The sequence below is a fragment of the Sitophilus oryzae genome, unplaced genomic scaffold (genome assembly GCF_002938485.1).
Source record: "Sitophilus oryzae breed Bouriz unplaced genomic scaffold, Soryzae_2.0 scaffold_467_pilon_pilon, whole genome shotgun sequence".
In the NCBI taxonomy this organism is placed as follows: Eukaryota; Metazoa; Arthropoda; class Insecta; order Coleoptera; family Curculionidae; genus Sitophilus; species Sitophilus oryzae.
Window position 1 is genome coordinate 2073274 of NW_022147048.1, and position 23057 is coordinate 2096330.

At 31.8% G+C, this 23057-nt stretch overlaps 2 protein-coding genes across 3 annotated transcripts in view; one reads left to right on the top strand and one right to left on the bottom strand.

Moving 5' to 3' along the window:
- Positions 1-978: 978 nt before the first annotated feature.
- Positions 979-11803, bottom strand: LOC115886072 (rab GDP dissociation inhibitor alpha). The gene is made up of 5 exons (XM_030905106.1): positions 11345-11803; positions 10826-11180; positions 10641-10771; positions 6808-6945; positions 979-5002 (listed from the first exon to the last, which is right to left on the bottom strand). The coding sequence occupies exons 1-5, from the start codon at positions 11693-11695 to the stop codon at positions 4646-4648; spliced, it is 1332 nt and encodes a 443-aa protein (XP_030760966.1). The 5' UTR covers positions 11696-11803; the 3' UTR covers positions 979-4645.
- Positions 11804-12704: 901 nt separating this feature from the next.
- The window catches only part of LOC115886122 (probable phospholipid-transporting ATPase VD), a 94172-nt gene continuing 83819 nt past the window's right edge, over positions 12705-23057 (top strand). For both annotated transcript variants that reach the window (XM_030905184.1, XM_030905185.1), the window contains exons 1-2: positions 12705-12872; positions 13120-13388. In XM_030905184.1, coding sequence (XP_030761044.1) covers positions 13130-13388 — 259 coding nt within the window. In that variant the 5' untranslated portion in view covers positions 12705-12872; positions 13120-13129. The remainder of the gene's footprint in view (positions 12873-13119; positions 13389-23057) is intronic.

Consider the following 23057-nt stretch of genomic DNA (forward strand, 5'->3'; position numbering starts at 1 on the left):
TGCAAAACGCTCATTATTTAGTTTATTTATTTAAACACCTTATATGTATGCAGTATAGAAAATTAACTGTATAAATCGTATTAAATACTCGGATAATGCATTTTTAAGAACAGCAGTTCCCAGCATCACCTTTTGCAAGCATTCTTTTTAGAGTACTTCCATATTTTGCTTTAAAATAATTAAAAACAATATCGTAGGCACTTAGTAAGCACTTTGTCACAATCCGCAACACAAAATGAACGTATTTATACACTCTATAGCTCTAAAAACTTTAAAGACACCTTTTTCACATTTAAAATTGACAAAATAATTAACTCAAAATTTCTCAGCTGTTATTTTTATAAGTTTACCATAGGCAACTAATAATACACACTATCATGACAAGGCTTTGACAAGGACTACAATGACGTCACAACTGTCAGCTGAAGCGCGGGAAGAGGCGAACGTACGTCTTATGAGGATGAGCAATCCTATTAGTTTACCGTTCTTGGCGGATGCCCCAGGCTTCAACTACTAGAATATATTTAGCTTATATATGTTATCTTAATATCAGTAGTATACATGAATGTATTTAAAATCGTTAACACGTAAAAACCGGCAACACTCTATCGCATGCATTAAAATACAGATGAAGTGACCAGGATGGTATATCGATAACTATCAAATTTCCGATAAATAGTTATCGGAAGTCACCTATTATTACTCATCATATCGATATAACAGAAAAAAAACCATCTCTAATCGTAGTACCTATTATAAAATTTTAAGTAAACTAAAAGATTACTGAAAATATACAGCAATTTATATAATTTTAAAATATTCAACTATGTTCAGTTATTTTTAAAAATTAAATAAAAATACACCAACAAAAATCAATTTCGATATATCGATGTACCGATATATCGATAATTAAATTTATCGATATATCGAAAACAAATAATTTTAATTGAACATACCAAATAAAACAAATTTTAATAATTTTAAAAGATTTATTTGATTCTCACAGTAAATATATGCTTTTTAATTTTACAAACGAATAGAAAATGCTATTGGCAATGTCCCGCATACAGAAGTGCTTAAAGCTTCTAGGTAAACAATAGAAAAAGGGTTTGCACAGAAAACATATTTGTTTCCTATGATTTAAAACAGCATTAAATTCAGCTATTCAGCTTCTTACAATTATTTAGTGGAACGCAACCAATTACCAACAAAAATTCAAGACCACCTCTCCTATGTAAAAAATATCAAAAACTATATAAAATCACCATTCCAAAATGTTAGATGGTCTCCATAATCAATAACAGCTATTTAGGATTACAATAGTAGGTGCTTAATAATATAATAACACTTAAAATCACAATTATACATATAAATAATGTTTTTTTTATGTATGACAGATAGTACAGATCAACTTCATAATAAACCATACAGGCCTCTACTATAACTATTTAGCCGATAATTGTTTTTAAAAAATCTCAAATAATCTTAAACTAAAATTAATTCCTTTAAAATTCTATAAGCCTTATATTTTTATACAACTTTGGATTTTTTATATTCTGGGTAAATCCCAGTTACTAAAAACATCGAAAGGATTACTGTATTTTTTTCATCAACACTGAAACTACCATTATAACTAAATTATCTCGAAACTAAAGGCCCCCATACGCTTCGGTTATTTAGTACGGTTTTAACCGAAAGGGTAGGACTGTTTGTATAAAAATGTCAGTGTATATGAGTGTTCGTTGACTATCTGTCATCGCCAGATATTTTAACCATACGGTTTGGCCCGTTCCTTCCTACCCGATATTGTATGGATATGCTCAATAGTCGAAAATCTAGTTTTGAGCAAGGAATATTTCCCAAACCCGAAAAACCAACTAACCAATGAATTAACACCCTCCAAATAACCACGGTAACCAACTCGCCAAATAACTAAACCAATCCAACCAAAAAGTCAATCCAATCAAATCACACTAAGCAAAAAAAAAATAATCGAATAAAATTAATTTTTCGGGTTTGGGAAATATTCCTTGCTCAAAACTAGATTTGCGTATTTTTCTCGGGGATTGCCCGAATTCGACTATTGAGCGTAATAGAATATATTTTTCCGAGCGCCATTTTTTTTCTATTCCTTTTCTGGATTTTCTTTTTTATCGTAATTACCGCCGCCATTGCTAGCAATTTTTTCTTGGATACATTGTTCTTAACCACGGCGCGGATAAAATGATTTCATTTGACCAAAATGAGACAATTGCTGTCCTCCATTCGCGAACTTCGAGTTCCGGGCTTTACGCTCTAGGGCTACTCGAGAACGGTTCTGAAAGGAGCTGTGCGCGATAGCCTCGTGCCGCCATATGGCGGGGAACAGTTCTGGAACTTTATGACTCAATTGAATGGAGTGAGAGTATCGCGTTCTTGAACAGTTCAGAGTTGCTCAACTACGTGAAAGGAGGACGGCAAATGTGTGGAGGTTGCTTGCCCGTGCTTTCTATTAGGGATGAACGATTATGAACTTTACCTATCAATAATGTCGCAATTGACCTATTGATATATTTTAGTATATCTGTTATAATTTGATATACCGATAATTATCGATAGTTCTCAGTATATCGGAAAAAATCCCATCCCTGCTTTCTACCCGAACCCGAAAATCGACTCCTCCTCCGTGCCCCGCTTAAAGATATCCAAAACGTCCAAACATGTTGTCTCGAAATGACTGGTAGCATCGTAAGACTGCGAGATTAAGATTTACGACTGTAATCCGTCACTGGTATCAATCAATTCCATATATCGATAATTTTGAAGTATCCTATTGTTATTCGATACATCAATAACTATCGATATATCAGAAAAAAGCCCATCCCTACTTGCTACCCGCGATTTAACCGTACAGTTAAAACCGAGCAAAATAACCGTGTGGTATATGGGGACCTTAAGAAGGGACCAGAAGTCATTCTGAATTCCTTTTTCAAGAACAAACGATAAATTTGAACATAAAATTTGACGGATGACGGATGATTTGATTAAACGTACAGTTAAAGCCGGCCAAATTAATCGTGTAGTGTATGGGGGCCTTAAGAAAATAATGAATTCTGAATTCCTTTTTCAAAAAAAACTATAAATTTGAGCATAAAATTTGACGGATGACTAAAAAAATAAAGATAAGATAAAAAAAAAGAAATTGCATAAAAATTTAAATTAACCTGTATACTTTTTTTATTGTTTTTCGTCTCCTAGTTCATGTTTAATTTTCGAAAAATCGAACTTCTCCACCGTGCCCCGCTTAAAGATATCCGACACGTCCAAACATGTCGTCCCGAAATGAATGGTAACATCGTAAGACTGCGATATAAAGATTTACGACTGTAATCCGTCATTGGTATTGATTAGTTCGATATATCGATAATCGATAAAAAATCTTGTATATTCGATATATCAAAAACTATCGACAGTTATCGATATAGCAGGAAAAAGCCCATCCCTACTTTCTATCCGCGTTTTAAACGTAACGTACAGTTAAAGCCGGCCAAATTAATCGTGTGGTGTATGGGGGCCTTAAGAAAATAATGAATTCTGAACTCCTTTTTCAAAAAAAAACTATAAATTTGAGCATAAAATTTGACGGATGACCAAAAAAAAATAAAGATAAAAAAAAAGAAATTGCATAAAAATTTAAATTAACTCGAATACTTTTTTTATTGTTCTTCATCTCCTAGTTCGTGTTTAATTTTCGAAAAATCGAACTTCTCCACCGTGCCCCGCTTAAAGATATCCGACACGTCCAAACATGTCGTCCCGAAATGAATGGTAACATCGTGAGACTGCGATATAAAGATTTACGACTGTAATCCGTCATTGGTATTGATTAGTTCGATATATCGATAATCGATAAAAAATCTTGTATATTCGATATATCAATAACTATCGACAGTTATCGATATAGCAGGAAAAAGCCCATCCCTACTTTCTATCCGCGTTTTAAACGTACAGTTAAAGCCGGCGAAATTAATCGTGTGGTGTATGGGGGCCTTAAGAAAATAATGCATTCTGAATTCCTTTTTCAAAAAAAACTATAAATTTGAGCATAAAATTTGAGGGATAACCAAAAAAAAATAAAGATAAGATAAAAAAAAATTGCATAAAAATTTAAATTAACCCGAATACTTTTTTTATTGTTCTTCATCTCCTAGTTCGTGTTTAATTTTCGAAAAATCAAATTCCTCCCCCGTGCCCCGCTTAAAGATATCCAACACGTCCAAACATGTCGTCCCGAAATGAATGGTAACATCGTAAGACTGCGATATAAAGATTTACGACTGTAATCCGTCATTGGTATTGATTAGTTCGATATATCGATAATCGATAAAAAATCTTGTATATTCGATATATCAATAACTATCGACAGTTATCGATATAGCAGGAAAAAGCCCATCCCTACTTTCTATCCGCGTTTTAAACGTACAGTTAAAGCCGGCGAAATTAATCGTGTGGTGTATGGGGGCCTTAAGAAAATAATGAATTCTGAATTCCTTTTTCAAAAAAAAACTATAAATTTGAGCATAAAATTTGACGGATGACCAAAAAAAAATAAAGATAAAAAAAAAAGAAATTGCATAAAAATTTAAATTAACTCGAATACTTTTTTTTATTGTTCTTCATCTCCTAGTTCGTGTTTAATTTTCGAAAAATCAAATTCCTCCCCCGTGCCCCGCTTAAAGATATCCAACACGTCCAAACATGTTGTCTCGAAATGAGTGGTGGCGTCGTACGACTGGGAAATAAATATCTGCGACTGCAAGCCGTCATCGGTGGGCTCGTAATAATCCGATACGGACACGAATTTCTGACGGACCGGACCGAGCAAGTCTAGCCCGGCCTTTATTTCCGATTCCGGATTATCCGTTTCCACGGTTGTGGACACCATCGCTATGAACCAGCCTTTAGCCGCAACCTGATGAGTGTAACTCACCAGCGAAACGTATATGTCGGAATGACGACCCACCTACGAAAAACAATTATTGTATATACTGTATGATCAAAAAAAATGGCGTTAAAGGCAGCTTGGGAATGACAATCGATAATAATTTTGGCGATTCAAAAATTGATAACTGGCGAGGTCAAAAATTAACACATAGGAAGATTAAAGGGAGGATAGAACGTTTAACCAACCTAAAATTTTAAACTATACTAATATTAGTTCCTTTAGGTCCGGATCCGATAACATACGGCTGGCACTCCCCACTCCTGCCTAGCATCGATCGCGCTGGCCCCATCCGTACGTACGTAAACTAGTCTTTTATTTAGTTCCTCTAGGTCCGAATCCGATACCGTACGGCTGGCACTCCCCACTCTTGCCTACCATCGGGCTACGCGCTAGTGATGGGCAAAACTGTTATTTTTAGATAACAGTTGAAACTGTTATAGTTATTTATAAAAAAAACAGCTTAAAAATAATAGGTTTCTTTATTTTATTGCTAAATATCTGAAAGAGTATGAGGGCGGTCACCGCCAGGCGTATTAACGCAGTTGCAAGTTGCAACAATGACGTGCTCGGTGGTAGTATTTCCAGGGTGTCAAAACATTTCTAAATATCGATTGTTATCTAAAATAACTCTCTAAAAACGGCGGTTCTTTACAAACAAGCGCTGTTTACAAATTGCGATATAAAAAAAGCCAAAATTCCGCCATTCGTCTATACACCGCCATATACATTCCGATCTACCTACGCCCTGCCCCTCGATCCGCCTGAATTGCGTAGTACAGGGTGCATCTCACAAGACGGGCTAAAACAACTGATGCGTTATTCTCCAACCTGTTTCGAACCTCCATTGACAATCGACCGATGCAGCAGCGTTCCTTTCCCACTCCTGTTATCTCGACCGCCAGGCGTTAAGCCCGCAACTGTTTCAAAAAAGCTGCTTCTTTTATATCCTATTATTTTTAAGCTGTTGCAAGCCCCACACGACCATCGACCGATGTAGCTACGTCCGCCGCCCCGTAGCGCATTCCCCACTCCGTTGTTCGTTGTATCTCGCCGCCTGTATCGATGGTTGTCGAAATAACATGTTTTCCATCCATAATCCATACTAGTTGTTTTTTGGAATTGCTTCGAGCTGCATCGCATTTCGTGGCGGTGCAGAGACTTCGTTTCACGAACGGTCGATCTCTGCGTATCGTTATTTTATATCTGTTATTTTTTAAAAGTAGTAACGGTTGCGTTATGTTATTTCTAAATAATTGTTATAAAATAACAGATAGTTAAATAACAACCCATCACTACTACGCGCGCTGGCCGATCCGTCGCCGTCGCGTATTATTATATATCGGTCACAGTCTCGATCCCGGAATAGGTCCCGAGGAACTAGTTCTTTGAGAAACCAGGAACTAGTTCCTTTCATTCCGGGGTCGGAGTAGTTCATTGGAACTAGTTCGTTCACGAACTAAACACCTCTAAATATAACATGGTGGGGATTATTAGTGCTCGGTACAATGCACTACGGCACAATTATGATTGTAGAAAACCCTGTCTTTTAATTTCCAGAATGCTCTGAGGCGCTGCTAATTCTGTGCTGAATTTCATAGTTATTTTACTCAATATAAAAATAAATTAAAAAGCTTCTTAAGGCCAACTAGAAATAAGCGCTGTTAAAAATAAAGAAGAGTACGGACCAAGTAATGAGATCTAAGGCTTGATCTCGCCAAAATTATTATCGTCATTCCTCAACGGAGCTGTCTTTGACTCCATTTTTTTTTCGATTGTATGATAGGTGTACTATTTTAAACACAAAACAGAATTTTAAATATTACCTGTTTTTGTGGAATGATGATTTGTGTAGACAGAGCATCTTTAGTGTTCGGAATGGGATGGTCTAGTAAGCAAATGCATCTAACTACCTTGCCCTTCTTTCTTACACGGTCCGGTACGTAAGTAGGATCACAATAAACCTAACGAATAAAAATTACACTGAATATACAGGATGTTTCTGTGTATGTGTCCCATATTTCACGGGGCGATTTTTCAAGTATTTTTAAGGTAAAAAGTTCATATATGTGGTCGAAAATGTTCGTTTTCGAGATACAGGGTGTCAACATTTTAAGAAAAAAAATATTTTTTTCATAAAACGTTATGTTGCTGTATTAAAATGTTAAAAAAGCATAAAATTTATAATCACCTTTTCCGTAGCACTGAACTAAATGAAAAAAACAATTTTTATATATTTTTTTTCTATAAAAGGGTATGGAAATTTGGAAAAGTTTAAAAGAACATAACAATTCCAGAATAAGCAAAAACATTTATGAAGAATGCTTTTTTCTCATTTTTGAGAAAAGACTTTCTTTACAAAAGGAAAAATGTATTATTAACTTTTGTTAATAATACAACATTTTTCCTCTTGTAAAAACAATCCTGGGACATACTGTATAATATCTTTACAGGCACTGCAGATATTTTTATGAAATTTCGCTAACGTTTGATCACTATTAATACCGTCGATTGAAGAAATAAGAAGATGCGCAACCTTATAGGACGAGCTTGTGGCACAAAACATGTCCGAGATGTAGTTGGCGTTACCGTCGGCCTGTCCGAGATTTAGTTGAGCTTTGCACCGCTGCGCACTGATAAAGAATACTGTACCGTAATTCTACAGGTTCTGCTCAGCCGGAGACAGTGTTGCCAGAACTACGGATTAATCCGTAAATTTAGGGATTTTGGATACAGTACGTTAATCACGCTGCGTCCTACTTGTGCGACAAAAGCGCACGATTCGGGCGATTTGACCGACACGTATTTTTTAAACAACGTTTTCTTATGAAAATGTCCTGCGTCGGCAATGCAGGACACTTTTATAAGCATAGATAATAGAGCTAATTCATAAATGTCATATATTATACAGGGTTGTTCACCACATACGACACGGAGTATTGTAGCTAAACGACTAGATTTTTACAAATTGTAAGTTTTGGGTTCGTTGAAGGACTATTAGAGCTACAATTTAAAAATATTTTTACAAGATACAGAGCGTCCCAAATAAATAAAAAATATCAAAGTTGTATTTTTTTAAATGGAACACCTATATATTATTACATTTTTAGTTTCTACGATTAAAATAAAGGTAAATTTGATTAAGGTTTATCACACCAAACCAAACCAAACCAAAGCTTACCGTTTTTGAAATATTTTCAATTTTGTGAAATTGCAGTATAAATTTTAAGGCTTCATTTCTCCGAGGGTATCAAAGTTTTTAATACTAAATATTTACTGAAATTTATTTATTGATCAGTTATTGTGTTGCAATAATAAAAACTTGACTACCTTATACAGAGTGTCTAAAAATTTATTTTAAATAACGACTAGCTTTAAATGGCAATAACTTGTTTAATTTAAATGGAACACCCTGTATATTTTATGAGAATCAGATGCACAATTTAATTGTCTATCAAATTGTATTATACCATTTTTTACCTATCTCTTCAAGTTTCCGTAGAAAATGCATTTTCTTGTAATTTAGAACTCATTTATCAATATACCCATGGAATACTGACATTTTAGATTATTTTTAAAGATGTACCAAATTTTTAAAGAGTACAAATACTGATATTGTCGATATAGTTCTTTTATTTCATTAAAAAATAAAAAAATACTGTTTAAATATTTGTTAAAGAGGACCAATTAATATGATTCCAGTATTCAAACTACATTAATTGACTGTTTGCGTTGATTAATAATAATTGCTCCAAATACAAAAAAACTGAATTATGTATGTGTATTAGACAGTGTGGTAAAAAGTAACACCTTAAAAATGATATTTAATTTTTTGACAAATGCTTATTTATAACAACAGAGACGTTCATTTTCATAACTTATTATTATATTGATTTCTGATTCAAATCCACATTTATTTAGAATAATTTATTAACGAACACAATTAAGTATGTAGTTAATTAGTATTTGGGCGGAAATACTGGTGGTATATTTAATTAATGGTATACTCTTTTATAAAGATTTAAATAGTTTTCTTTTTGCATACAAATGGGCTAGTAATATTATCGTTTTACTAAAAACGATAATATTACTAGACTGTAAATTTTGTACATTTGCTGTTTTAAAAACAATCTAAAATGTCAATATTCCATGGGTATATTGATAAATGAGGTCTAAATTATAAGAAAATGCATTTTCTACGAAAACTTGAAGGAATAGGTAAGAAGTGGTATAATACAATTTGATAGACAATTAAATTGTGCATCTGATTCTCATAAAATATACAGGGTGTTCTATTTAAAGTAAATTAGTTATGGCCGTTTAAAGCTAGTAGGTAATTATTTAAAATAAATTTTTAGACACTCTGTATAAGGTAGTATAATTTTTATTATTGCAACACAATAACTGATCAATAAATAAACTTCAGTAAATATTTAGTATTAAAAACTTTGATATCCTCGGAGAAATGAAGCCTTAAAATTTATACAGCAATTTCGCAAAATTGAAAATATTTCGAAAACGGTAAGGTTTAAGTGTAATAAACCTTAATCAAATTTACCTTTATTTTAATCGTAGAAACTAAAAATGCAATAATATACAGGGTTTTCCATTTAAAAAAATACAACTTTGATATTTTTTATTTATTTGGGACACTGTGTATCTCGTAAAAACATTTTTAAATTGTAACTCTAATAGTCCTTCAACGAACCCAAAACTTACAATTTGCAAAAATCTAATCGTTTAGCTACAATACTCCGTGTTGTATGTGGTGAACAACTCTGTATATATGAAAAATCACCCTGTGAGATATATACCATAGAAACACCATGTATATATTTTGATTAAAACCTCATAACGTTTTACCTGTTGAACCAAAACCTATCAAGTAAATAAAACATTGTGTGCAAACCAAAAAAAACGGACGTTTACTAGAGTAAATTTACAAGAAATAATATGGATATATTACAGCATCTTTAATAAGCGACTTAAACATATATTTTCGCATAATTTCGCAAAATAATATAATTTTACAAAATTGTTTAAAGATATTTAATAATTATTAACAAACGATACTATTTCAACAAGTAGCTTTGACTGTTTACAAATGGAATTAAACCAAAAATACACTTTTGCAGAAAGATTTGATGTTTTTTCTTTCCAACTTTAGTAAACACAATACTATAATTGATAAATTTTAGGTAACACGGTCTTTGCTTTTAACTAATAGGTAAAAAGTTATACAGTATGTCCTCGGATTGTTTTTACAACAGGAAAAACGTTTTTATTATTGACATTTTGAGAAAATTGCTTTCTTTATAAGTTATTAAAAATTAAATTAAGATTTAAAGATTTAAATAAAAAAAATCTGATTTTTTTTATGTTTTTAAAAAAATCATAATTTTTTCCAACCCTGGGAACGAGTTTTGATTTTTAGGAATTTGAACAAATTCAACTATATTTTCATGTTTTTTTTTTAATTTTCTCTAAAACGGTATGGAAATTTGGAAAAGGATAAACGGGATTAACCATTTTAGAACAGGCAGAAATTTTTATGAAGAATGCATTGTTCTCAAAATATCAATAATAAAAAAGTTTTCCCTATTGTAAAGAGAATCCGAGAACATACTGCATGTAGAAGCTTAAAATTTATTATTAATACCTGTTTACATCTGGCGATTTCACTGCCTGAGCGCACTCCAACGACCTTACCACCTTCTCCAAGAACGATTTCATCAATTTGTTTGTCCAACATGTATGTTCCACCATAAATTGCAGACAAACGCGCAAATCCTTGAAAAAATATATTAAATACATTTCAAAAATTAAGTTTTTCAATAACTATACCTTGAGGCAATTCTCCCAAACCGTACATCGGATATAAATATGGCGATTTACCATATCTAGCCAGTGAATCGGAATAGAGCTTGATTCTCTTAATGGTCTCGATTGCTGGGTTGTTTAGATACTCATCGTCCCTAAACAGAGCAAGAGCATGTCCTGTAAAATCTTGAGTGTTCTTGTCCAGCCCGAATTTTTCGTACAGAGCAGTCATGTTTTGAGTTCTAGGATCGAAATCTTTCCACGTTTTTGGATCCTCGTCGAGAAAATCTTGAACGTAGATGAGGAAGTTGCGAAAACGTCTCTTCTCAAACATTCCCATCAAATCTGAGGCGAGGGCTTCCTTCTGATCTACTGGAACCTTGAAAATTATTAAATAGATGCTTCAACAGAAACTAAATAAAATAAACTAAGTTGGTTTGACACAAGATCTAAAAACTTTTTGTACTGAAAGCAAATAGAATTGCGGTGCGAGATTTGATATTTTTTTGCATTCTATGATTTTGATGGGATATTTCTATTTACCTTTGCGATTTTACCACCTTTATACACGTAACTGCCCTCAACACTTTTGAACTCCAAATATCGGGTGACTCCCGTGTGTATTAATAATTTAACGAGGGAACCGTTGGCCATTAGAAACTTGGGTATTAAATCGACATTCCAATCTCTGCCTCTGCCGTAGCTCTCGTCGGGAGCGGGTGCTCCGAATTTCGTAAACAGCTCTTCTAATGGGCAGATCGAGGCCGATTCTCCACCATAGTATTTGTTACGGTCGACGTGTAAAACCTTTTTGCCGGAAACGGAGAGCATCCCGCTAAGGATACATTCCTTTAGACCGGTGCCCAGAACTATTGCATCGTATTCTTCATCCATGATAAGATTCTTTCTAGCTTTTTACTAAGTTTATTAGAAATTATAGATAACAAATCTCGACGAAACGGTTTATCGCGATGAATACGTCAGAAAATGTTCTTCTGACGTGCCGACGAATTGGCAACGTAACGGTAAAAATATCACTAAAAACTAAAAACCACAAACAAAAAATATCTGTTCTGAATGCATATACCCATTTTAAAATTATGAATTATTTTTGTTTGAAGTATAAGTAAGTTGTGCGCATAATAATATTATTTATTTCTATAATAAATACTATTTTATTAATATTCTCGACTTCAAGATTTAGAATGGTTTAGGTGAACGATTTGACCTTGAAACCGAATCTGTCTTCGGATATCTTCGTTAACGCGCCAATTTCAAATTTAGTTTGCCAAATTAAGAATTATTTTGTATTTTTACGGCAGTTTTTATATTTTTATAAAAAATGAATCATGTCAGAGGCTATGCTCTCGGTCATATACTGTAAATAAATAAGGATGATAGAAATCTTGAGACATATATTTTTTTTTTTCAAAAATAAAGGAGGGTTTTTGCCTTTCTCACAAAACTATGAACTTTTGGGTGAAAAGCCTTGAGACCGGGCCTTTTTGTGTATGGGTTCCGTGTGCAATATATTTTATACGTGGACTTGACGAGTATATCACCGCAAATCGCAAATTTGTCAAATTTTTATTGAGGGGACGCATCGTCTAATTTTTTACGAAAAACATCGAGAGAATATCGTTTTCCTCTTTACAGATGTCCCTTAGCTACAGAACGGATAGACGTACTGTTTGGTTTGTATTTATTATCATTTTTTTAAATCTATTATCTATTCATACAATATATTGACAACATCACGCGAGAATTTGTAAATGGCGCGGTGACGAAAACACCCGAATAGTTACTCTAAGTTTTGCCAATTTTTTGGCAGGTAAAACTAAAATCACTAAATTTCCAATATGTGGTGCGACGGCGCGTTGAAGTTCTTGACGACGTCAAAATATATAAAAAAAACAGTTTGGTTTTGTGCACGAAGAGGAAGTGTTTTGTGTTTGTGACTTGTGACAAAAATAGTGCGATATATATTTTCTAATAGTTATTAATTTTAATTTCCGTACACTTGGACAGTTAACAAATAAGTGATAAAAAAAGAAAAGTTATGAAATACAAGGTGAGCGAAACTTTTAAGTAAAGTTTATTTCTCAATTTGGATATTAGAAGGGAATTTAATCAAGGATTCATTTTCTCTTATTGGGAGGCTGTATGTTTATTTTAAACTTTTTTTTAAGGATGTCCTTTTAAAAATGTACATACGGTTATAGTATTTAACCAAAATACAAAGCAAAGATTTCATTTTGAATTGACCCTTTTCTAAAAAGTGCTTTAAACCAGAAATGATCAAGTTTTCACTATTCTAGGTACTGCAAAATGTCGCATTTTACAACTGGATCAGATAGAACGAATCATGGGGTGCAAGACACACCAAATCAACCCCAAAACGTGGCCCCTAATGCCAGCATTGGGGGTACCACTTACACTTTTCCAGATGTTACTTTGGCATCAGGTGGAATTGTGAGGTTACCAAGTCAAACGAGGGGCCACCTAAGAAGCGTTAGTCATGGGGGCAGTTCTAATGTAGTAACAGGCAGCAGTTCGGCAGGCATCGTTGGCAGATCAGCCCTTAAGGGTAAGTAATGCCAATGTATACATCATTTTTGTATTTTACAAATTGAACTACTTACATGTAATTTAATAATAGGAAATATAAATTATAAAGTTTTCTATAAAAACAAAATTTTTGTGACATATTTGAGGTAATTATATAAGATTTTTGTACTGTTTAAACTAGAGTCTATCCAGCAACTCCAAACAGCTGACTTCAAAAACAGACAGATAAAACGATTACTTTAAACTGAAATGATAACTGCGACAATCATAACATGTATTGTACCAGTACCAATGGACCACACTATAGCCTGTACTATAGCTATAACTCCTGTCTTTATTTAAGTTGTATAGGAATAAATAAAATTGTTTGGGGTTTTACAACAATATAAAACCAAAGCCGCAATACTTTAACACAAATATTTTAACATGTTTCATCCTTTTTATCTCCCAAATTTCCAGATAAACTGTTAAATTTTTCGTCTGCGTTTGAGAAAAATCTCAGGAAGCACACTCTCCCACATAGGATTTATTGATTGTTGATCTATTTATAGACAACAAATAATATCACAAACCACTCAGACTCAATATTTTACTGATTTGTCAACCTTATTCGCTGTTTTGCTACTTTCAAATAATGGCTCTGGTGAAATAATGTTTTTTTTTTTAATTTAAACATATACAGGGTCTGGCAATAGTGCGTCGGGCATCTGTAGCTCCTAGAATAAAAAACTTGGAAATTTTGTTTAAGTGCTAACCTTTAACTTCTACAGGATGGCTCAAAAAAGTGTGAGTGGATCTGTTATTATTGCATTTTTGGCTTCCTTTCAGGTCACTTTACATAGTCCTAAGATATGAGTAGATATATTTGGATAGTTTCAGAGATATTAATAAATAAATAAAAAATATATTTTTCAGCCTTTTTGTTCAAAAATTTTTTAAAAATACAAGAACTGTCCTGAAATCAAAACTATAGTCTGTGAAACGAATAACTTTGAATTTGACAGTTTCCGCGGGCTTTTCTAGTGTTAATTTTATTAGGTTAGCAACTTGCGGCCATGCTGACGCAATGCCGTCTCTAGTAGAACAGCCTCGGAGCGAGATTTATGACGTCACGCTAACATAATTATTCCTTATATTTGACTATGGCTGAAATCGTACATCATAGTCAATGTAGATAGTTTTAGTGTTAAGAATAATAATTTTAAAAATATGTGGTCATCTTTTTGACAAGTTTATATTAGTTTATTAATTGCAGTAAACATTATGTGGTTTGTGGTGTGAATATTTTATATGCAATTTTTTGGATTATATTCGACACTATTTTTTTATATGACACAACACTGATGAAGGCTATAATGTTAGCCGAAACGTTTTTTTAAACCAAAAAATAATGAAAACCAAATGAAAACTTAATCAGCGTTTTTCCCGAACCTAAATACCAAGAAAATCAAAAATTTTATAGAATAATTTTACATTATAAAATGACAGCGATCTTTATTTCATAGCCATCGCTGACGCATTTTTTTCTATGATATTGTATTATTTGCAAATATAATTTTTCGAACATTGATACTTGCAAAATATATGTACATATAAATTTTGTGAATACAAATAATAATACACCACTATAGTATATATTGAATGTTTTTTGTTAAATTAGATCGATTTTCAAACCCCAAAATTTAAAATATATTTTACATTTTACCCATTATCTTATGCACCAACTATTCATTATTTGTATATTGTAAAACATTTGCTGCATTTGTATGGTTCATAGTTTATTTGCCAAAGTATTTATTACTATAAATAGGTATATATTATATTTATTAACATTTCATGTAAACTATATCATTTTTAAAATACAAACCAAAAATACGAGGAATAATTATGTTTTCTATGTATTCTGCAACATATTTATTAATCCGTATCTAATTAGCGTGACGTCATAAATCTCACTCAGAGGCTGTTCTATTAGAGACGGCATTGGTCTGATATTTAGAAATGTCAAAAGCTGATGACATTTTACTTTTGACAATTATGCGATTTCGTGTTGATTTTTGCAAGAAGAGGAAGAACTGTCACCAGAGATATGGAAGTGGGAGCAATGCCGTCTCTAATAGAACAGCCTTGGGGCGAGATTTATGACGTCACGCTAGTTAGATACTACGGATTAATAAATATGTTGTAGAATACATGGAAAACATAATTATTCCTCAGATTTTTGGTTTGTATTTTAAAAATTATATAGTTCACATGAAATATACATAATATACAGTTAATAACTACAACATATATACCTATTTATAGTAATAAATACTTTGGCAAATAAACTATGAACCATACAAATGCAGCAGATGTTTTACAATATACAAATAATGTACTACATAAGATATTGGGTAAAATGTAAATATATTTTAAATTTTGGGGTTTGAAAATCGATCTAATTTAACAAAAAACATTCAATATCTACTAATAGTGATGTATTATTATTTGCATTCACAAAATTTATATGTATATTTTGCAAGTATCAATGTTCGAAAAATTATATTTACAAATGGTAAAGGTGTGGATCCGGTGGCTGACCTTGAAGCCCATATTTGCTGCATTTGATCATCGATACGACGCAAGCGCACATCGTCGATGTTGCCAAATTGCAGTTTATTTTCGAATTATTTGCAGTTGAATTTTTTTTTGAGTGTTAATCAATAATAATACGAATTCTATAATTAATTTTATAATTTCACATTTATCTTGATATCCAAAATTAAGGTAAGAAGGATAATGAAGACATATGTAATTTTTTGGATTATATTCGACACTATTTTTTTCATATGACACAACACTGATGAAGGCTATAATGTTAGCCGAAACGTTTTTTTTTTAAACCAAATAAAAATAATGAAAAACCAAATGAAAACTTAATCAGCGTTTTTCCCGAACCTAAATCCCAAGAAAATCAAAAAAATTAGAATATTTAGAAACAAGGTTCAAGAATATCAAATTTTCCAAGATTGTAAAATTCTATTTAATTTTTTTATGTGTACAATTATTTAGGGAATGTCATCGATGTTCATTTCCAAGCCAACTAGACGCCGATTTTTTTTCGATGATACGGTATAATTCTTAAATAAAATGTAAATAAAATTCGACCAATTAAAACAAAGAAATATGAACTTCTTAGTATTTTTAGTAACACCTTTATTCTTAAAACTTAATTTTGTATTGCAAATATACCAATTTTATTGTTATTTTATTCATATTGTATTCAGCCATCACTTAAATATTTGATATTAATTTGGTATTATAAATAATCGACACTATCAGTAAAAATTACTGAACAAATATATGTTATGCTTTACATACATTATATTATCAAACAAAAACACATTCTTCTTTTAAACTTTATCATTCTTGTCTTTACAAAAATCTTTTTTAATTTTGAATTCAAAATAATAATCTTTTTATGATCTTTAATACACATATTCTTTATTTTTCCCTAGATCATAATACCTACTTACGTGTTTATCTTATGTGTTTGAATCTATCGAAGCTGAACCAACAACACTTGGAGTGGAGATTCCACAATATGAATAAAATAAACATAATTGTCCAGTTTTCTTTAATACCATCCTGGGAGAATATTATTTTTAAATTTATTAAAGATATTTTCAATAGAATTGTCTTGATTTATAACTCGTACCCACTTTTCTTGCTCTTCCGGATACTTTAAGCTGCCTAGTATAACTATCCTTTCCACCAACAAAGATGAGGCATAGCACCAAAAACACACTCCACTTAAGCTTTATTGATGAATTGTTGAGTCTTAAAAACACACACAAAAAATCACGATAAATAAAAAATTTATGGGCACTTTTAGGTTAAAGCACTTAACAAAACGTAATATTTCGTGTTTTTTTATGAAACAGATTGACCATCATAGTAGCCATATACCTGGTAGTACTTTATGTCACTTAAACACCAAAATAATTAGTTTTTTGCACTACAATAACAAATAATACCAAAAATCTACCGACAAAATATGAATACAGAATCTAACCCAATATCTAAGTATGTACAGCTGATGAAGTAAACAAAAGTCCGCCCGTGGGCTGATCTTTTATAGAGGGCATTGGCCAGAGATATGGAAGTGGGAGAATGAGCTTCGACGAGTGCGCATCCAAATTTTTGTCGACGGCAAGATGGCAGACATCTTCCAGGTCTCGCTGTCACTTCCCCTCTTTAATTGACATCTGTTTGTTTTGTTTTTTTTTTTCGTTCGTGTTGTTATCTAGTTAAAATTTATTATTATCTCAATCAGAGTCTCAATTATTCTAAACACTAATTCAAAAAGTCTTATTGTATATTGTCATAGTCATTCTAAGAAAGCTAATACGCCGGGAAAAATGATTAGTTTTCATGTGTAAGTTTATACAACATAATCGTGTTTACAGATGATCCAAAACTGTTTATTTTTAGTTTTCCTAAAGGCGATTTGTAAAAATCGTGATTGTAATTGGGAATGGTCAAAAATAAGTGTATGATGTGGCCATTTAAAGAGGATGTTTTTATTACGTGTGGAGGAAGAAGATACTTGGAATTAATGTTCTTGCTTCTGTAAAACAGTGCACTCTTATAGTGTCCATGAAAGCACAAGTTCAAGTGTACCAGAAATATGTCAAATAAGATTAGTCTTTATTTGACAAGAAGATTATTTGGAGGAAAAGAAAACATAAGATAGGGTATTTTAATTGAACAGCGAAAATTTAACATTTTTATTGTAAAGTTTGTTGTAGGTAGTTGTAGTTTTGTGCTAAATATTTCTAACATTAGCAACAGCAGTGTTCAGAGTGTCAAGAGGAGGAGAATTCAGTTAATTAGATTTATGCACAGTTACAGGTATGAAGGCTTTTTCAAACATAGTATCAAGTTCTATAGTCAACATTTTTAGTATTCCTACAACTGTAAAAACAAGGAACATTGGACTGAAAAATGGCAAGATTTATATAGGAAGAAAGGGTATTATGCCAATAAGAAAATTAAATCTGTAGGCAGAAGTTTTTATTTAAAACTGTTATGGAGCATATATTAATTTGTATCTGTGCTACAAATCACTGAGAAAAATCATATAATATTCATAATTGTTAACGAGATGATATTTAAAGAGTGTTAAAAATGAGACTATTAGTCATGAAGCTTACAATGTTACTTTGTTTCAATATTACACTTTTATTCTTGTAAAATCTATGATGAAGTTCAAAAGCATTTTGCAATGGCCTTAAATTGTGAGCCAGGATTTATAGCAAAGGTATTTGATGCAATGAAACTTAATCGGTACCTTCCAGTATGTATTTTAGTAAGGGGATTGTCATTCGCATGTTTTTAAATGGATAAAATACAGGCCAAAGTTGACAATATTACAGTTGAGAAGAAACTATTTTATCTTTAAAAAATGTCTTAAAATTCTGAGATCATATAATCTAATTTTCTTAATAATAAATTAGGTATATGTATGTTGTACATACAGAATTTTGTTATGGACAAATAAGGATCGACAAGCTTCTTTTGTGCAAAAAATAAATTATTTTTTCTAGTATTACGATAAACCATAATGTGTTTTACAAACTTACCGGTAACAGTTTTTTTTATAACAAAATATTTAGGAATAATTTGGGTTGTTTATCAATATATTAATGACTTGAATTTTGACAAATTGAATTTGTATCAAAATAATTTTACAAAATATAAAATTGATGTTCTATTACAAGATTGAGTTTTTATTGTCGACAAAAACCAGGATAAATGCTAATAATGATACCCTTAATAAAATCAATGATGTTTATGTATTATGAAAATATTTGTCAGAGGACATATTATGTAACAGTTTTTGAAACACAATTTGAAGGGACGAATAAAAAAAATAAAACAAAAACATATTTTTTCTAGGTTTATATTAAAATACAAGGTAGGTAATCATCAAAAATAATTATGAACCAAATGTTTTTTATGAATATACAACTTGAACAAAAGGTGTTTAGAACAATTTTTACCAAATTTGCAAAAATTTTAAATTGAAACGCGTAATTCAGTACAAGTAAACATGAAATATTGTAAATACTTATTTAATATCATTTCGAGTGTTTAACGACGAAAAGGTCATCTATCCGTAGCGTCTTTTGTCAGAATATTCGTATATTTAGTGTATTATATACCAATATTGTACGCAGTTTTGAAACTGATAATTAAATAAATCATATTAATGTTAACTAACCATAATAAATTATAGAATTTCACTAAATTTAAATTGCCCCCCGTATGGTTGAAAACAGCAAATTGATATTTGATTACTTATAGATTACCACCTATATACAAAATGACAGGAAGACCTGGAATATGGCGCCCAACTTGATTAGACCTTCTGCGCATGTTGACGCTCATTCTCTATCCCTTCTATTTCTCTGACTGTCACTTGTTTTATTATTTTCCTTTTCTATTTCACGAAAGTTAAAAGAGTTACCTATCTGATTCGTTCAAGCACTCAATTTAAAGAATACTTAAAGAATATCAGTAACTTTTTTGACAGAGGGATTTTATATTTGTCATGTTGGTAAAAAATAACGGTCAAAATTCAAAATTATTCATTTTATAGACTATATATTATGTATTTACGTTAAATGGTCTGTACTTACTTTGCTATAAATATCGTAATCTTCAATCATACAGGATGTTCAAAATTCTACACCAAACTTTGTAAAATATAAAATAAATTTTCTTCGTTTTTTTTAAATGGAACACCCTGTATATTATTATTTTAGTAATTGGAGAATTAAAAAATGAACATTTTTTGTATTTAGAGTATTTCAAAATTTTTAACGGTTTCGCAGATATTCGCGGTTTTAAATTTAATATGGCATTTTCCATAGTAAACTGTTATCAAAGCCACCCAATGATTTTTCTCCATATATGTACATATCAAATAGTTACATATCAAATCTTTTGTTAATATATATATTTGTTTTTCACTCGTATTTTACCGTTGAAAGAGCCATTTGAAATAATACCGCGAGTATCTACAAAGCCGTTAAAAATTTTGAAATACTCTAAATACAAAAAATGTTGATTTTTTTAATTCTCCATCTATTAAAGGAATAATATACAGGGTGTTCCATTTAAAAAAAATCATCCTGATCCACTCACACTTTTTTGAGTCACCTTGTTGAGGTTAAATTATTTTCCTGAAATACATCCTAATACATACTTTAGGCACAGATTAGGTATCCTATAAGTATACAGATAAAAATCTTGTCCCGAATTCGTGGTACGAAAATTGTTTTTTATGATGATGTGCAAACGAGTAAAATTTCCGATGCGCAAAAATAAACTCGCGTAAAATAACAATAAACAGCGTAATAGAGAGATATCGCTAAACCGAATAGCGTGCATGGACGTTAATAAAGCCAGGTGTTATTTCTAGTGATGAGCCAAGCCGTGATTTTCTTCACAGGCTTACTTGTGACAGCGACTTTGTATTATCTGTGACTCTTAACTGTGACTGCGACTTTATGATTATGAATCCGAAAGCACAATCACGGCTAAAATATAAGATACGTTACGAATGATACGATTCTGTTGTTGTTATACTAATTTTTATTTGTGCTTTATCCAAGGCCGCTGAAATAGGAAACACTAAACAGTGGGTAAAAGGTATATTAAAAAATAAAAATAAAACAATTTTTTTATTTAAATAAACCAACGGGAAAAGAATAAAATATGCAATATGCTCATAACCATAAGGAACGAAACTTAACAACACGAGATAAGTAATACATTAAACAACAAATATTTTCCTTTGTAAGTTTCTAAAAAAAATAAACAGTATAAAGGTAAAACTTTATGTTTGGCTTTAAAAAAACCTGCTAAACTAAAAAGGAACCAAACCGATTCGTAGTGATAAAAAATAGTAATAAAATATAAAATACATAAAAAATTAAATCACTACTAACAGTCACTGTCTTTAGATCACTTTGTCAGATATCTATCCTATGAGTCGTACGTCGTGACTCGTGACTGTGAACTGAGTCACGACCGGCGCCATCGGCAGCTGCGTTCGCGACGCGCGATTCCGCTCTGTGAAGTATTTTCTCGTTACCAGAGAAATCACAATTAACTGTAATCGTCACGCTTTAGCAAGTCACCGTTTATTTTCAAATCAGTCACAGGCTGTGACTGTTATTATAGAATATCAGTGACAAAGTCACAGTTACCGATATTTCACTCATCACTAGTTATTTCCTTTACGTGAGGTGGTATTAAATCTCTTCATTTATAGTTATCGGATCGGAAAGAATTCTGATCGCGTCGCGTCCGCTATTTAAACTTAACCTAACTTTGAATTTAAAACTTTGAAATTGTTTTGTTTACTAGGTGTTTTAAATCTAAAGGGCTAAAGTGCTTATTTCCAGTGCTTTATTGTTCAACGTCTGCCAGTGGGTTTAGAGCAACAAGCAACAAATTCTCTTAGAAAGGCTAAGTCGTCATCTGCTGTAAACCTAATACTCTTTATAGGTTCTTTAGCATTGGAAGAGGTGGAATCCATATTTTGGGCCATATTTATTTAATTAAAACTAATCCCAGCTACTTAAATATCAAATTACCTAATAAAACTAAAGCAATAATTCAAAACAATTCAAACATAACCTAAAATAAAAGATCTCGCCGGTCGGCTCCGGTTGTCAAATACCCGCACATGCCCATTTAAGCAATTTTTAAACGTTATCAGAGGTTATTTAGAATACGCTTGGCGCGAAGAGCGCTTGGTGTAATTGATCCGCAAATTACGTCAGGCGGTAACGTCATTAGCGGGCGTTGCGTTAAAAATTGACTCGCGCATATCGTAACCATGATAAGGTACGCGTAAATACTGCATAACGCTATTCGGTTTTCCGATATCTCTCTAATAACTGTGCCGGTCAGGCGCTGTGCACAATTTTAGAGGCCATAAGTGGGCGTGCTATGTGCGCAAACTAGTCACCTAACTAGTGCCCGATTCCGAAAATTGGAACCACGAAAAACAATAAAGAAAAAACAAAGATTATAATCTGTATAATCTGCGTTTATACCTTATTAAGAGCCACGATAAAGGAGGCATAGTTAAATACCATATGATCGAAAAAAAAACGATGGCTATGAAATGAAAATCGTTGAAAAATTTTTTTATTAAATATTTACCCAGTTCAGCCATGAAAAAAGTTGAAAGCGTATGTTTTGATTTTGATAATATGCGATTGATCATAAGATGCAGAAAATATTCGTATTTCCTAAAAAAAATCCTTTGGTTTATTAAAAAAACTACTTTTGTTTATTTATACATTTACATTTAGATTTTTCCTAGATTTTCTTTTACATATTTATACATATTGTGTTATTTTCTATTTTCTATAGAAAGCAGGGAGTCTACATTGGTTAATATTTATTTTCACGAAATTTAAGTGAATTATTTAATTCTATTTAGAATTGTAAACAATACTACTTCATTATCTAAGGCAAACAAAGTATGAAAAAAAAATCTTCAATATATGTTAATATCAAATAATGTTTTTGATAATAATATATAGTATAATTATAGATAAATACAGGGTGTCTCAGATTTTAATCGGGAAAATTTAATAGGCGATAGAACTTGCAAAAATAA